Source organism: Achroia grisella, unplaced genomic scaffold (assembly GCF_030625045.1).
Source record: "Achroia grisella isolate CSIRO2021 unplaced genomic scaffold, CSIRO_AGI_Agris_v1 utg1240, whole genome shotgun sequence".
Lineage (NCBI taxonomy): Eukaryota > Metazoa > Arthropoda > Insecta > Lepidoptera > Pyralidae > Achroia > Achroia grisella.
This window is the reverse complement of record NW_026712603.1, coordinates 905,780-921,600: the sequence shown is the minus strand read 5'-3', so window position 1 is coordinate 921,600 and position 15,821 is coordinate 905,780. Positions and strand designations below refer to the sequence as shown.

At 29.3% G+C, this 15,821-nt stretch overlaps 2 protein-coding genes across 3 annotated transcripts in view; one reads left to right on the top strand and one right to left on the bottom strand.

Annotated features, from left to right (window-relative positions):
• Window positions 1–4,956: 4,956 nt before the first annotated feature.
• LOC131854587 (uncharacterized) lies at window positions 4,957–8,216 on the bottom strand. The gene is made up of 8 exons (XM_059205707.1): window positions 8,128–8,216; window positions 7,737–7,875; window positions 7,624–7,652; window positions 7,086–7,153; window positions 6,775–6,863; window positions 6,013–6,045; window positions 5,475–5,598; window positions 4,957–5,139 (listed from the first exon to the last, which is right to left on the bottom strand). The coding sequence occupies exons 2-8, from the start codon at window positions 7,792–7,794 to the stop codon at window positions 4,989–4,991; spliced, it is 552 nt and encodes a 183-aa protein (XP_059061690.1). The 5' UTR covers window positions 7,795–7,875; window positions 8,128–8,216; the 3' UTR covers window positions 4,957–4,988.
• Window positions 8,217–12,468: 4,252 nt separating this feature from the next.
• Window positions 12,469–15,821, top strand: part of LOC131854581 (uncharacterized) — a 51,435-nt gene continuing 48,082 nt past the window's right edge. Inside the window, exons 1-2 of one of the 2 annotated variants that reach the window (XM_059205699.1) lie at window positions 12,469–12,668; window positions 14,207–14,248. In XM_059205699.1, the coding sequence (XP_059061682.1) occupies window positions 12,557–12,668; window positions 14,207–14,248 (154 nt within the window). In that variant the 5' untranslated portion in view covers window positions 12,469–12,556. The remainder of the gene's footprint in view (window positions 12,669–14,206; window positions 14,249–15,821) is intronic. The other variant, XM_059205700.1, reaches the window with a different exon arrangement.

The window sequence follows — 15,821 nt, the reverse complement described above, 5'->3', positions numbered from 1 at the left end:
GAATAAACGTAATATAAGTAAAAAAAACGAAACTAAAACATATTAACCTAACCTCTTATTACATCATTATTTTTCTTAAAGGCTCTCACCAAATTTGGTAGAAAATATTGCCAACATTACTACATTAGACACATGCTACGACACTACCATCACAATTACTTCTATTGTATCTAATAAATAGTCGAAATTCTACAAAAATTGACTTAAAAGTACATACAATAAACTGTGCTTAAATAAATGCACAAAATGAGATCAGCATATTGAATTATCTCTAAAAGTTATACACGTTAAACGTTAAATATGGAATTTACAAAATATATTTTATCCATTGAACACTTTTAATAGTACTTAGACTTGTGTAGTTCGCGTAACAATGCTCCCAAAGACGTCCTAAGCGAACTAGTTAGTAAATCTTTTACTCTTTAGTTCGTAAGATAAAACGCAAAAAATCTCACAAGTAGTCGGGAAAAATATTTATGTGCGTAAATATTGACAAGCCTACTGCGTTTATTTTATTTAAGTATCGAGCGAACGAACTAAAAAAATGAACGCAGGAGAACGAACTACATTGAGCGATCCCAGTCGCAAACTATGCACAAGACTACCAGTACTTTTAATTTTTCGTAACATGACACCAGTCATAGACAGTGTCACCATACAGCTTTGGGTACAATATCAGAATCTTTTACAAGTATTCTACTAAACAATAAAAAACTTTAGTTAATACAGACGAGACGACAGTAAGGCGACAATTGCTTACTTATAGAATACCTGTTTTCAAGATTCTCTCTATAGAATACATTCTAAATTACTTTTTTAATGTAAGTGTATAAAATCAGTACTAATAAAATAGTAATTGCTCTACTGTATATAAATATATATATATATATATGCTAAGCCGAAAGACAATGATAACTCATTATAACAACTTATCCCAAGAAATAAAGTGGAATATAGAAAATATTTTTTTTAAATCTACGTTCAAAAAGCACGGCCATTTAGAAGAATTTTAGAAGATACGGAAATTTAGAAGATATACAGCACCGCGGTCATCGCATTATCATGTGACACCTGTTACACCTGAAGCATTCGTTGCCATTCCAGAGTACTAAGATATCATGCCTCTTATACTGTGATTTCACTGCCTAATTGCATTACTGCCGTAATAATTATTTGTATTATAACCGAAACACGTTTTACAAAGAAAATGCTTGGCGGCTGAATTATTTGAGGTGTGTACCTACACAGACGGCTTCTAGTTCAAGTGATTTTCAAAAATACACTTTATTTCTTGGTGAATATAGTTCAATTTCATGAGTATTCAACCTGTGTTTCGGCTTAGTATATAATAGTAGTAAAAGCTTATCATTTAATAATTATTTTACCGTCTTTGTAATATTCGCAAGACATAATACATACCTAAGAACAGCTAAATTTCTCTTAATAACTATTTCTGAGATCTTAGAAATGAGTATTTTTGAGAAAAATCCTATATGGATTCTTGCATACATACAAGTAAATTCTGATTATGACAGATAATGGAGAGATTTGGTTAAAAGTTTAAAAAGAATCTTAGTGATCACGTCCCTCAGCCTTGAGGAATCGACAAAGAAGAAAGAAGAATTATGTAACCCTGTTGCTAACAATTGTTATTCGAAACCATATTTGTTGCAAATTAATTATTCTGATTATGTAACAGATTTAAATCCATAGATTTGCATTTTTATATGAAGTATTTGAGAGTTCCCAATTGCATTTACAAGCTATGTTAAACAATTCGTAATTGAAAATGGTATATACATAACCTCAAAACCGTACAATTTATCTATTGAAAATTGGATTTTTTAGTAATTGTATTACTTAATAAATATAAGTAAACCTGATTATTATTTTAATATAAATATTGTAAATAAGATACTAAGTTTATGAATAATACGACTAAGTATATATTATAATTCTAATAGATAGGAACTTCAATTGAGTATAATATAAATAACATCTACATTTTACTACATGTTTCTAACTAAGAAAGAATTATCAAATCCCATGAAGATACAAGGCATGGATTAGAGCAATTAAATATGTATCTTGCACATTCTATGTGCTTATTTTGATTCTCTGTTCATGTCCTAATTAATCAAATCATGTTTGTTGGTTTTAAACTATTTGAATAAGCTACCCTTTTGTATGTAAAAGTTCTAACAGGCGTGTAAGTAGGTTTAGCCTAGGGTTTAAACTATGATCTATGTTAATGATTTGAAAAGTATCATAGTATTTTTTTACAACAGTTCTTTAAATTCCAGAATACTAGCACGACAACAAATGCTATGTAATATTAATATATACTCTATTTATACTAATTTTAAAATCTAATTTAGACCTTTGAAAATTGAAGGATATTCTTAGGAGCAAAAGCTTTATAATGTATTATTGCTTTTTACAGTTTATTTATCTTTTTTAAAATCAGAATATGTTTTTTTAATACATAGTTTAAAAGAAGATATTCCGATTTTAAATCAAACATAGGAAAACTTATACATTTTTAATTTAGTTAAAGATGAATAATTGTCTATTTTCAAATATTCATTACCCCAGAGAATGTATTAATAATATACAATTATAGAATACCATTTCTGTGGAATAGCGTTATTTTGTTAACATTGGCTAAACCAATCTTTTATGCCAGAAGAACAGACTACAGAATTCATAATTTTCTTTAAATTCCTTAAGTAAGATGACAACAACTTGCTATGTAATATTAATATATACTCTATTTATACTAATTTTAAAATCTAATTTAGAAATTTGAAAAGTCTAAACGTTATTACGAGTAAATAGGTCACCTCAATGTGATTACATACTTTACTACAGTTTAACCCATTCTTTTTTTAAAATCAGAATATGTTTTTTTAATACTGTTTAGTATTAAAAAAGTATATTCTGATTTTAAATCAAACACAGAATTCTAAAAAACAATACATTTTCTGATTTTACATTAAAGATCTAATTCTATTTTCAAATATTCATTCCTAGTACTGATCTACATAATAGTGGTTTTATACAATACCACTTCTGTGGCAATAGCGTCTATTTTGTTAATTTATTGCTACAGAGTATCTTTTATGCCAATGGACACAGATTCTACTAAGCATGTAATTTTTTTACTCTACTTAAGTCAAGACAACAGGTACTTGGACTCTGCTAAGTTTTATCAACTGCTCTAAGCAGCATACAGAAAAGTTGCTCCTATAAAAAAATGCTTTAAGCTTATTTGTGCGTTGTCTCAGTCAGCGCGCATCTGACGCGTATCATTGTAATTAAAACCATATTGCATGCTCAATAATAAATTACATTGAAAAACCAACTTTAAATTTATTATGATGTTTTTTTTTAGTTAAGACAGTTTATCAAGCATGCAATAAGTGGTATGCAACACCCCATCAATATTACAATGAGTAGAAAAAATATAGCACAACAAGTTTGCATACAAGATTTTTCTTAAGCATAAAATCCTTTTACCTCACCAATAATACTTTATCAATGAAAGCAATTTTTGACAATACAGTAGTAGTTCAAATTGTAGAACATACTAAATCTCTTTTATAATAACCATAGAGCAAAATAGCTCAAAAATAAAGATTACCTCTTACAAGCTATAGTATTATACCAACATCGGGAACCATGATGGTGCAGTGTTCATTGGCTTGTGGTGACTGACACTCATGCTTGGGATTCAGCTTGTCAAGGTCTACTTTTATGCCTTTCTTCTTTGCTGTTTCTATTATGTAACACTTCAAGCGGAGATCACTGTAATTTATAAAGACTTATTTTTATTTTTTATTACATATTTTACACTTTAAAAAAATCAATTGTGTTTCTAGAAAGTTCTTCTCAATTAGAAACTAAATTAAATATTAGGGATATATATATTATAATATAAAAATTTGATGTATCAAAGAAAACAAAATGACATATAACTATAAATGTTTACACCAATTTGAGAATTGAACCCGCGACGATGTGTTATGCAAATGATGAACTTAGTGTTTATAATATGATATTACATTTTCCTACTTTGACATCAAAACCTTTAGAATTACATCTTAGCTTTGGAAATTTCTATTTAGCTAACAATTGTTGGACTTACATTCTAAAGATGAAGACACATAAATATTCATCGAACTCACCTGAACTTCATACACAAACAACATAGGCAACACAATAGTGCCATGGTAACTAACACTCCCATGGTCACAATCACCATATCCAAGAGACTGACTTCAATCATTTTTATGATTTTCAGCAAATAGGCACCAATAGAATACTTAAAAAGTTTACTGAAATATAGAAAAGTTGGATTGCGTTATTTAAATTCTGCAAGTAAATTATAAACAAAATGTAGAAGAATGCTAATTTAAAATGTTGTACCTTTTGAATTGTAGTACGCACTTAAGAAAACTTGTTATTGATAAGATAATATTTACTTGAAAAGATTTCTTATTCTAAATTAATTTAATAAATATTGCTTATACCAATAATAATGACTTAAATATGTTAGAAATTCTACAAATGAGAATAGAGAAAATTGGCGACCAGGAACCAATGAAAATAAAGTAGGTCATACATTCTCAATCGTTATTGGTTATATTGGAAACATCAAACCTTTTTCTTCGTGCTGCGTTTAGAAACCAAACCATCTGAAATTCATTCTCACAATCACTTCAATACTTGTAGTAATTTAAACAATTTCATTTTAAAAAGGAAAGGCTTCTATATAATATAACAGAATATCGACCATAACTCACTAAAATATTAAGCAACATTATTCGCAGTCTAGTTATTAAAAAATAATATTATTTTTGTGTATGGTAACCATGATGAGAGGTAAATGTAAATATTTTAGTTTATTGTTTTCTTTTATTATTTAATTCCCAATACTAAACAAGATATTTTAAATAAATTTATTTATTTACATTATCACATTCATGTTAAACTACATAAACACCGGCACTTTCCACTATAACATTACAACTTTGTGATTCGGGTGACTGTGGAGGCTTCACTATTGACTTTTTGCTTTTTTTATTTCTGTTCAACTTCTTAGCTAAAGCTTTAACATCGCTTTTTAACTTGCGATCTCTGAAATGATAGAAATATTGAGTATAATGTAGTAACATTGCTAGATACCTATAGATTTCTATTCGTAAAAAGATATAGGTACCTACTACTAGAACGCGAAATAGCGGAATTCGTTATAACATTTTATTTCAAAGTTTACTTTCTAATTCATTATACTATTTAGCTATTACTTTATCCTGGACATGAAAAGAAGTGAGTGACTCATTATATCCTTGTTTCATTTTACGCCGTTCTAACAATTAAGTATGTTACTAATAAATTATTAATAATTTATAATTACATAAGTAGCTTGTCTTAGAATGATTTTTTTAATAAACAGTAAAACCATTACTTACGTGTAATTTATACGAACACAGTAAAAGCACGCTGTAACTACACATACAGATGCACATGATATAAAAATTAATGCCGACACAATAATTCCTTTGAAAACTCTTTCGGCTTCGACTTTTATATTTCCTGAAAAATAATCAAAGTTCTTATTACGGAGGAAGCGTAAGTATTAAGTGAAATAATTATAAAATCCAGTTTATGGATTCGATATAAAATGGTTTTTGTACCATTTTTCAAGTTATTGGTATATTCTTACATATTCTTGTGTATTGAAACTGTATATAAGTAATTGATACATAGTATATCTATATACACCTAGTTTGCAATGAAAAATGTCTATGAAATTGAAGAACTTTTTGAATCATAAATTCTGATTCAAAAAGTTGTTCAATTTCATAATTTTTTTTTTTTTATATCCTTTACATTTTCTATAATAAGATGTATACGATATACTGCCAAGCCGTCAACATTAAAGAACAGAATATTAGAATAGGCAGTATTAAAAAATGTACAATTAAGTTTAGTTTCAGAACAACTTACTTGTCATTCCATTATCGATGGTGCTATCCTGTTCTGTAAAATTGCGCAACACTATATTAATTATATTATGCATAAGTAAGTATAGTACATAATAAGCATATATTTCTATGTTAAGCTGTAACATAGAAATGGTACCTTTTTATAGAAAAACTTTACATAGTATAAAATGAAGTCGCGTCCGCTTTTCCGTCTTCCGTCTTTTGGCTTAGATCTTTTAAACTACGCAACGGATTTTAATGCAGTTTTTAGTAATACATAGAGTAATTCAAGACAATGTTTTAGATGTTTAATACATATGTACACCTGTGCGAAGCCGGAGCGGGTAGGTAATCTACTATACATTTTTATAATTAAATTTCTTCATAAATAATTAAACTGGAGAGTTGAATGAAACTCAAATACAAAATTGCATAGGGTCATCATATTCTGTTCGTAATTTTATTACGCTATTGACACAATTTTCACAAAAATATGATAACAAAAGTTCTACATAAAACTGTAACTTTAAGTATATAAATTTAGAATTTATATATTCAGAGGCGGGCTTCCTAAAACATACTAGTTACATAGTTAAAGAATTATCCATATTAAATTCTAAACACCGTGCTTAATTAGTATTGTTCTTTTATTTAGTGAAAATTAGTAAATGAAATTCTGACCTATTATAGTTCCTATGCTTATAAAAACAGAATGATATCTTCTTGAAAATTAAATTCCGATAAAAATAAAATCTACTCTTTATAAGCACATAAAGAATCTTACCTTTTGAATCATATTTTGTTATTATGGTTTGCATCAGATATTTTACGTCTAGAACGCATTGTTTGCTTGTACTGTTGTAATAATATGCTCTGAAAATGAATATTAAAATTGGGTGTTTTAGTGCCTAAATTATAAACTTTTACCAGAAAAGTTTAGGGAGTATAATAAAACAACAGCGTGAAAAACACTGCTAAACAACTTTCGTATATTGATAAGTATATAGCGCTAAAACGCTTAGTTTTAACCTAATTCGACGTTATTTATCTCTGTATATGTATACTTTATTTATTTATTCTGTAATAGATACAAACCTATCACAACCGCATTTTTCGCCACAGTCTATGGGAGTAGATAAGCAGTCACCATCTACGCCACATCCCTGTAACATTATAAATATATTTGTTTTTAATATAATAATACACAGTAACTTATATTTTATTAAATATATATAATATATCTTAAATAGAAAGAGTCCAAAAACAAAAAGTCTCGCTATTTGTGTTTGAACTCTTTCTTACTATTTTAGTTTGGTACCTACGCTTCTTATATGTATTTTTTTATATATTATAATTGCCTATGTCAAAAAATGGGAATGGTATGGTCACGTTAAGTATACAATGGTACATTTTAAATAAATTACTATGACTAATACATAATTCACAATCAAAGCTCCAAATACTAAAAAAAAACAATTAAGTTAGCGAACAGAATACAGATCTGTTACATTATTATTGCGCTAGAATGAGAATTAAAAATTTATCTAAGAATATAATAAATGTACAGAATAAAAGACAAACTATTAAACAAAAACTATATATTAAAAAAAAAATATAACGGTTATAAACTTACATCATTGCCAGTAGCATCCACTATAGTAACTGTAAAAAAGTGGTGATATATGTATAAAACTATTATATAAACTAACAATTATTACACTAATTGAATTAAAATATCATACTTACGAACAATTGAAGACAATCCTAAAACAATGATTTGTACAAGCTTCAATCGAGAAAACATTTGCAATATTTAATTTGTACTTCCAACAGACGAAATAAAATAAAATTCCTCGGTAATTGTATTTGCAGTTCTTCTCAAGCCCTAAAAAAACGTTCTCGAGTAGAAAAAACAGCAAGTCACAAAAATAGCGCTACTTGTTCTGAAATTCAATTGGCCCAGATTAAAATAGACCATATAATTTAAACCATTGAATTGAATTTATAATAACTAATACGTTTTTTTAGTACACCACATGAAATTTATTAGCAATTGTTATGATTTAACCAGACGCCTCTACTGAAACGCTATACTGAAAATAGATCGGCCTCACAGTCTCCGAAATAACTGATATACCTATGTATTTCAATCACACAATTTCTGTAAGTAACACGAATATACAGATGCGTATTAAAATGTATGATTGTGTTTTTTTAACTCAACCCTGAATATTACTGACGGTAATTTGTATACTTATAATTTCTTCAGATGAAAGTATCTATTTTTTAATTAAGTTAATTGCGTAGACGTTAGGCATAAATGTTGATAGGCACATAAATAAACGGCACAGAAAATATAACGGGATTATTTTCGTGGATGATAATGGAATGGTAGGGGGAAGTGGGGCAGATTGATGCACAAAAATTCAAAGCCTTTTTTAATATACTAAAAACATCACATTTTAACTTTTTTTTTGCCGTGTGCATTGGTCAACAATTCAGGTTTATGTTTTGGTACGAAATACCCGCTTAATTATATTAGATATAACGATATATTGATTTCAGTAAAAAAACAGTTTTGCATCATTCTGCCCCACCTACGGGGCACTTTGATACACGCATTGAGGCACTTTGATACAGAGTGGAAATTGTATGAATCTGGTTTAAATAATAACACTATCATGTAAAATAATACATTTATTGTGAAATAATTAATTTACAATCAGTTTTACATTTTAACAAAAAAAAAACACTTGTTTCTTAACAAAACTAATACTTCAGAATATCACCATTATTCAAAACAGGATCGCTAAACAAAAACAAATTATACTTGACTCGTTTATTAAAAAATAAATATAATAATCTAATAGGTTAACATAAATTCTAAAACTAAACTTTTCAACACGATTTTGTAGAGTTCCAGTTAGATATTTGTCATCTGCTTTCCGTACGGATAATCTCGTTGAAATAACTTTAGATACGGCCCACTTGATCGAGTCTTCACCTGTACTACGTCTTTCAGTATTTGGTTTATATGTTCGCACCATTTTCTGAAAATACAATACAATTTTTTTACAAAATTAACACTTTATTGAAGTCACGGGGAACATTGATACGTATCATTGTGCCCCGTACTTTTCTGTATCAAACTTCCCCAAAAATATTTTTTATAAAAAGCAGGTTTCACTAAAGATACTAAGTTAATTATTGTAAAACACGTGCAAAGTCCTTAATATTTGATGCCCTAACTTACCTTTGGGATACATTGATCATCACAAGATGGCTCAGCAGATCGTAAAAACACTTTTAAATCTCACGTATTTTTTTAGTTACCCGCGCTCGAAACATTTTCTCTCCTGCTAAAAGCCACCGGTTGACTGGCTGTTAGCGTAATCACAACGGTCGCGTTCAGAAGTTTAAAGACGTGTTTCAGAGTTGTCACTACTCGAATACATTTAATCGTTTACTAATAAATAATACACGTGTATCAATGTGCCCCTTGTCCCAATCTGCCCCACTTTCCCCTACGCCCGCCTGCACCTGTACTAACGGTATATTCTATCAAGGTACCATGATTAATATGACGATGAAGACAGGTTAGTTTGCCGTGACTAATTTACCATCGATCAATGACGATGCTTCTCAGGAGAACCGCGTGGAGGTCGACCTGGTATGTACAGTGATAGCTGGCAATGGGGCTTTTAGTGCCCATCATCAAGAATTCTCAACGTACTTCTCATCAATGTATCATTAAATATAGTTTAGGAAAACAAACGTGGCATTAAACTTGTAAAAACTTTGCCTCTATACCTTTGCAACAGGGTTTCGTTGCATATCATGCAATGTACATATTATGAAATTAAGAGCTTGTAAGAAAAATTTAAAACATCAGTAATTTATGCCACCTATGATATTTTTATTATTTCCACATTTTTACGGTTTCATCACATCTAGCTATAATATGTAGGCAAGTGCTTACTAACTTAGCAAGAAGAACAACAAAAGTCTTTCATTAAACATTCAGTCTAAAAATACATATTTAAAATATAATAAATATTAATTCAGTACCAATGTATTTACGCTTTTGGTACATTAAAATAAAGTAAGACAAACTTTATTAAACATATAACCGTTTCATTCAATTCTAATCATGAATATAAAATATTAGTTGCGTAGATAGGAACGTTGACTCTTGTTTGACATTTTACTTGTTTCTGTTCAGAAATTAACATTTATATATTAAGCAGTAATATTTACTTATATATTTAACAAAATATCATAAAATAATATTGTAGCACTATGGTTTTTATTATTAAAATAGTATTGTTTTAGATATTTGTTTCAGTATCGTCAAGAAATGTTTTCATTGCCTACTACTCTGTAAACTACACTATCTATGTCTTTGTCTACATTTCTAAAATGCATACGGTTAGAATGAGCACGATATACTTCGATATATTTCTTCATTCGCCGCATTGTGTAGTCCAGTCAAAGTTGAAATCAAAAAACCAGTTTATTTACCGAACACATCTACTATTGTACACATCGCGCGCGGCAATTCGCTAGCGTAATCGTGTAGTGCTTTTGGTGATTCCGTTTGCAGTTTTGTTGCTTTGCTCGTGTTTTCTCACGGAGATTGTAATCTATGAACTTTACGGTACAGTTACTTCTCCGTGACGTATTATTATTATAAAAATACGTCCAAATTCTAGTGTTTCATTAACCTTTTGTATTCTATCTACATAAACTATAGGTGTGTCGTGTTTAAATTTCGAATTAACTGCGTCCATTCAAATAAAAACAAGTGATTGGTTTCGTTTTATTTTTTTATAATGCTATTTACCTAGTGTAAAATTGTAATTGTTTAACTAGCGCAATATTTGAGTGATTTTCGTGTGATTTCTACAAGACGACATTACGAGATAGACGTGAGTAAAAGTAACATCAGAATAACTGTTCCTGTCCATTGTACGCTTTGTGCTTCAATTACCACGCTAAAAAATGTTTCGTCGAAGTTTTCTAGTGAGATTTTTATTGGAATATCGTAGTTTCCAATAAGAAAATTTTGACAACAGCGTTCGTTGTGTTTTGATTTAACATTCCTAAGCCCCCGCTTACTTTGAGCCTGAGACCGGTTTTCAATGACAGCATTGTGCAGGTTTAATGACTAGGGTTTTGCAACCCATCATCAATTTGCGATATCGGGTTTTATTAAGAAGATGCGTTAAATATTTCCTTAAAATTTAGTAAATGATATGTCTTCATATTTAAAGATAAGTGTTAAATGTATCAGTTTTAAATTAACAGTTCACCTTATTGGTGTAGTTTCCATCCAAGTTTCTTTTTAATATTATTATTTACTCATCAACAATTCTCAAATAATCATGGGTATAAAATATCATTACACAAAGCCAGGGTGAATGATATGTGGCAAATGAAAATATTTTTTATACAAAGTTCACAAAAAAATTACAAAATAATTTCTAGTTGGAGAAATATCTTTTATTTTTAGTTTTTAATAACATTATATGGCATTCTACTGTGCCTTAATTTCTAATGCCTAAAATATAATTCAATAAGATTATAGCTAATGTGAAATGATTTTGGGGACATATTAAAAATATTTAGGCTTTCCTAATTTATAAATATACTGAATAGCTTAGAATGTAATGCAATGAGAATAAATTTATATGCTGACAAGGTACTTAGTAAAATAGAGAACCTTCTCATTTCAATAGATATTGTAATGTAAATCTTTTGCCTTATTACGTAAGTAAGGTATCTTACTTCATAATTATATGAAGTAAGATATATGAAGATAGACATGAAAAAATATTTTATCCAAAATAAACATTACCACATACCAAGTAGATAGTTTTCAATAGTTCAAAGACTATAAATTAAAATATTACTAAGTGGAATTGATTAATAAATAATACACATAATAAAAATGCAACTAAGCACAGTCTGTACATGAAATAGAAGAAAAACTTTTATAGGAGGGCTTTATCAACATAATAAAATAGCAAATATTTGTTAGCTGTTTGTGTGCACTAGTGAATCTTATATATAAACATCACTTAAAATTTTGTGCATGTTAAATTTAAATTGGTTTAACAACAAAAATATTACATGAGTATGAACACTCAGGTTCTACAAAATATACTGTGAACCTATGATGCAATTACAAAAATTGTTTGTGAAAGAAATAATAAAAGACTTAAAAGAAAATGAAAAGAAGAATACATAAGACAACATATTACACACTAGTACTTAAATAAATTAAATAAGTAGAAAACCCCACTGTAAATTTCAACTTTACAATATATATATTTAAAAAAATAAAATTGAGTTTATCATGGTTACTAGTTACGTGGTATGTGAAAATATTAATCTATTTTAATATTCCAATAAATAATAATCTATATTAAAATCGATATAAGAATATTAATATGTCATATCATATCAACAGATGTACCAGATGAGGTTAAGAAGGCATCGGGCATCAGTCAACCTTTCCTGATGTCGTGTAGCCGGGCCCACGAGGTTGGCTGAGTCATGCAGTCATGGCCAACAAAAAGGCACTGTATTCTATAGCAGTGGTCATACTCGGCTTCATCTGCTTCATAGTGGGTGCTATAGCCGTTGGACTGCCAAATTGGGGATATTTTTACAGTTGTAAGTATATTATAATAACATTTATTCAATTTTATACAATAATCTTCATTTATACACCCTAATATCTGTGCTAAAAAGTCCCTGTGTTGTTGGTATTTCCTTCCACAATAGTTGGTACAATTACTCAAAGTTTAGGTGATAATTGCTCATCAATCAGTCCTCAAACACATGTTTAATGTGATGAATTTCGATTGAAGGGTGATATATGGCAGTGAAATTACAGGGTATATTTTAGTCCTCTAGATGGCAATGCATGTATGGAACCATATCACATGATAATTTGATATCTGTGGTGCTGTTCATGTGAAAGTTACTTAGATTTAGATAGAGAACTTAGATTGAGTTTACCACTTATAATGTGGACTGCCATCCTGTTTTCCATTCTAATGATATATATATAGTATATATATATAAACGGAATAAAGTGAAGCGGTACTGTCCTACCCTATACCATTTGCCACACTTAAGTTGTGTTTCCCTTTGTTATGTTTTACCTTTTATAATATTAGTGTTAATTCTGCTGTACTATAAAGCTGATGGGTTGTGTTGTGTATGTAATCCTTGTAATATAGTTTTAATTCCTTCCTGCTTTTAAACGCAATAACACAATTTATTTTAGTAGTATTACTACAGATAGGTTATGGGCCTGAAATCCTGATGGAACTGCATATACAGGTATGCAGGTTTATGAAACTAATCTTTAAGCCTCTGACATAAAGTTTAGTTTCAATGTATTGCAACTAACTGTCATTGCACACACCAAAATTTTAGTTACAGAATTGGCACTAATATTGGTACTATTACCACAAAAACATATAGTTTTATTAGATGTAGTAGTAAAAATATAGTCTCACTAAATAGAGCAACATATTACACTTTACAATCCCCTAATTAACTTCCATTTACTTTTATTACATAATATATTTTACAAGGATAATACTTGTTTTATTAACACCATAGATGACTATCTTTGTAGCAATTATTTTACATCAGATAATTAATATAATTCCAATGTTATTATATAAATATAATTTCATCTATACAAATATTATAATAAAGTTTTTATTGTGCGTTTGTAATGAGTGAACTCAAAGACTGCTTCACCGAGGTATATATAAAGGTAATAAATAAATAGGTCTTTTATTTATTTATTACCTTTATATGTACCTCAGTGAAGCAGCCTTTGAGTTTGAGCAGTCTTTCTACAAACGCACAATAATTTTTTTTTTGTAATATTTGTATGGATGAAATTAATTTTATATAACATATATTATTATAATAATTACATATATAATTAGAATTGAATAAATAATGAGTATTGTCCTTGTTAAAATATACATTTCCTACATTTAAGTAATTTGTGTATGAAAATTTAAAAGTAATTATTTATTATTACCAAGTGTATGTAAATATGAAAGCATCCGCTCTTGATGATTATTTTTTATGTATGTTTTACTTTAAATAAACCGTTGTATATTATACACAATAATTGGCTAGTTCATGCACAAGTACGTAGTGTAATACACACATTCTTTCAGATGACAATGATCTTCAACTGTCGATGCTGTCATCTTATTATTGTGAGTATCCCTTTAATATTAAGTACTAAAATCATAATATTTTGTAAAATTTGCACTGTATGTTGGTGGTGGTTTTATGAAAATTTCACATAGAAAATTAAACATCTTCTGAGATTGCGCTGCGTTTGTGTGCAGTGATTAAAGCAATTTGATAAATGATCCCTCTCAGTGTTAGATTTAAGTTTCTAATGTAACAAAACGCAATATAAGCGCATATGTAAATGATGTAACAAAACGTAATGTGCCATCTTTGTATGATTGGTTGTAATTAAAAAAAAAAAATAAACCTTTTTTTGTCTGAAAGTCAACGTGTTTAAATAGGTTATGGGCAATAATCCGTATTTCAGTAATAATAATTTAAAAACAAGTGATTATTACAGTTTGAAATAGTTGAACTTTCGTATAAATATGACTACGAACTATATTCAAAGTGTTCCGAAACTTAAGGGGAGAGAAAATTATGATGAATGGAGTTATGCAGCTGAAAATTTGTTGGTACTCGAAGGCATGGTTAATTATATTAAACCAGAGTCAGGAATCGACATAAAACCAACAGAAGATGCTAAAACTAAGGCGAAGCTAGTGTTAACAATAGATCCGGGATTGTATGTGCATATTAAAGAAACCAAAACATCTTCTGAGTTGTGGGAGAAACTAAAAAACATGTTCGATGATTCAGGTTTTTCAAGAAAAATAACCTTATTACGGCATTTAATCTCATTGCGACAAGAGAACTGTGATAATATGACTACATATGTGACACAAGTTGTCGAAACGGCTCAGAAATTGAAGGGCACAGGATTTTCAATTACCGAAGAATGGATCGGCTCATTGTTATTAGCAGGTTTGCCAGAAAAATTTTCACCCATGATTATGGCAATAGAACACTCTGGTATTAAGATTACCACAGACGCTATAAAATCGAAATTAATCGATATGGAGGTTTCAAGTATTGACAAGGATTCCAGTGGCGCTGCATTCGCTGCTAACAAAACGCATCAAAAATCAAAAAGCAAAAATAACTATCTGTCAACGTCAAAAGTGACAACCGGGAAAACTGTGATTTGTTATAGATGTAAACAAGCCGGTCATTATAAAAACCAGTGTCCATTAATGCACAAAAATAAACAATCTAATGCTTTTAGCGTGGTATTCTTAAATGGTGAATATAGTAAAAGTGAGTGGTACATAGATTCCGGTGCAAGTGCACACATGACAGCGAATAAATCTTGGATAAACAATGCAAACTTTACACCAAGTTTAATGGAGATCACTGTCGCAAATAACATGAAGGTGCCAGTTTTGTGTTCCGGAGATGTGAGGATATCGACCAATTGTGAATACGACATAACCGTAAAAAATGTGTTATGCGTGCCAAGCTTGACAACTAATTTGTTATCTGTAAGTGAATTAATCAAAAACGGCAACAATGTAGTTTTTGAAGAAAGTCAGTGCTACATTTATAACAAAAGGAATGAATTGGTGGCAACAGCTACATCATGTAATGGAGTATACAAACTCAACATAAAAGTGAATGATTGTATTCTGGCGGCTCCTGTAGTATCAAGTGCAG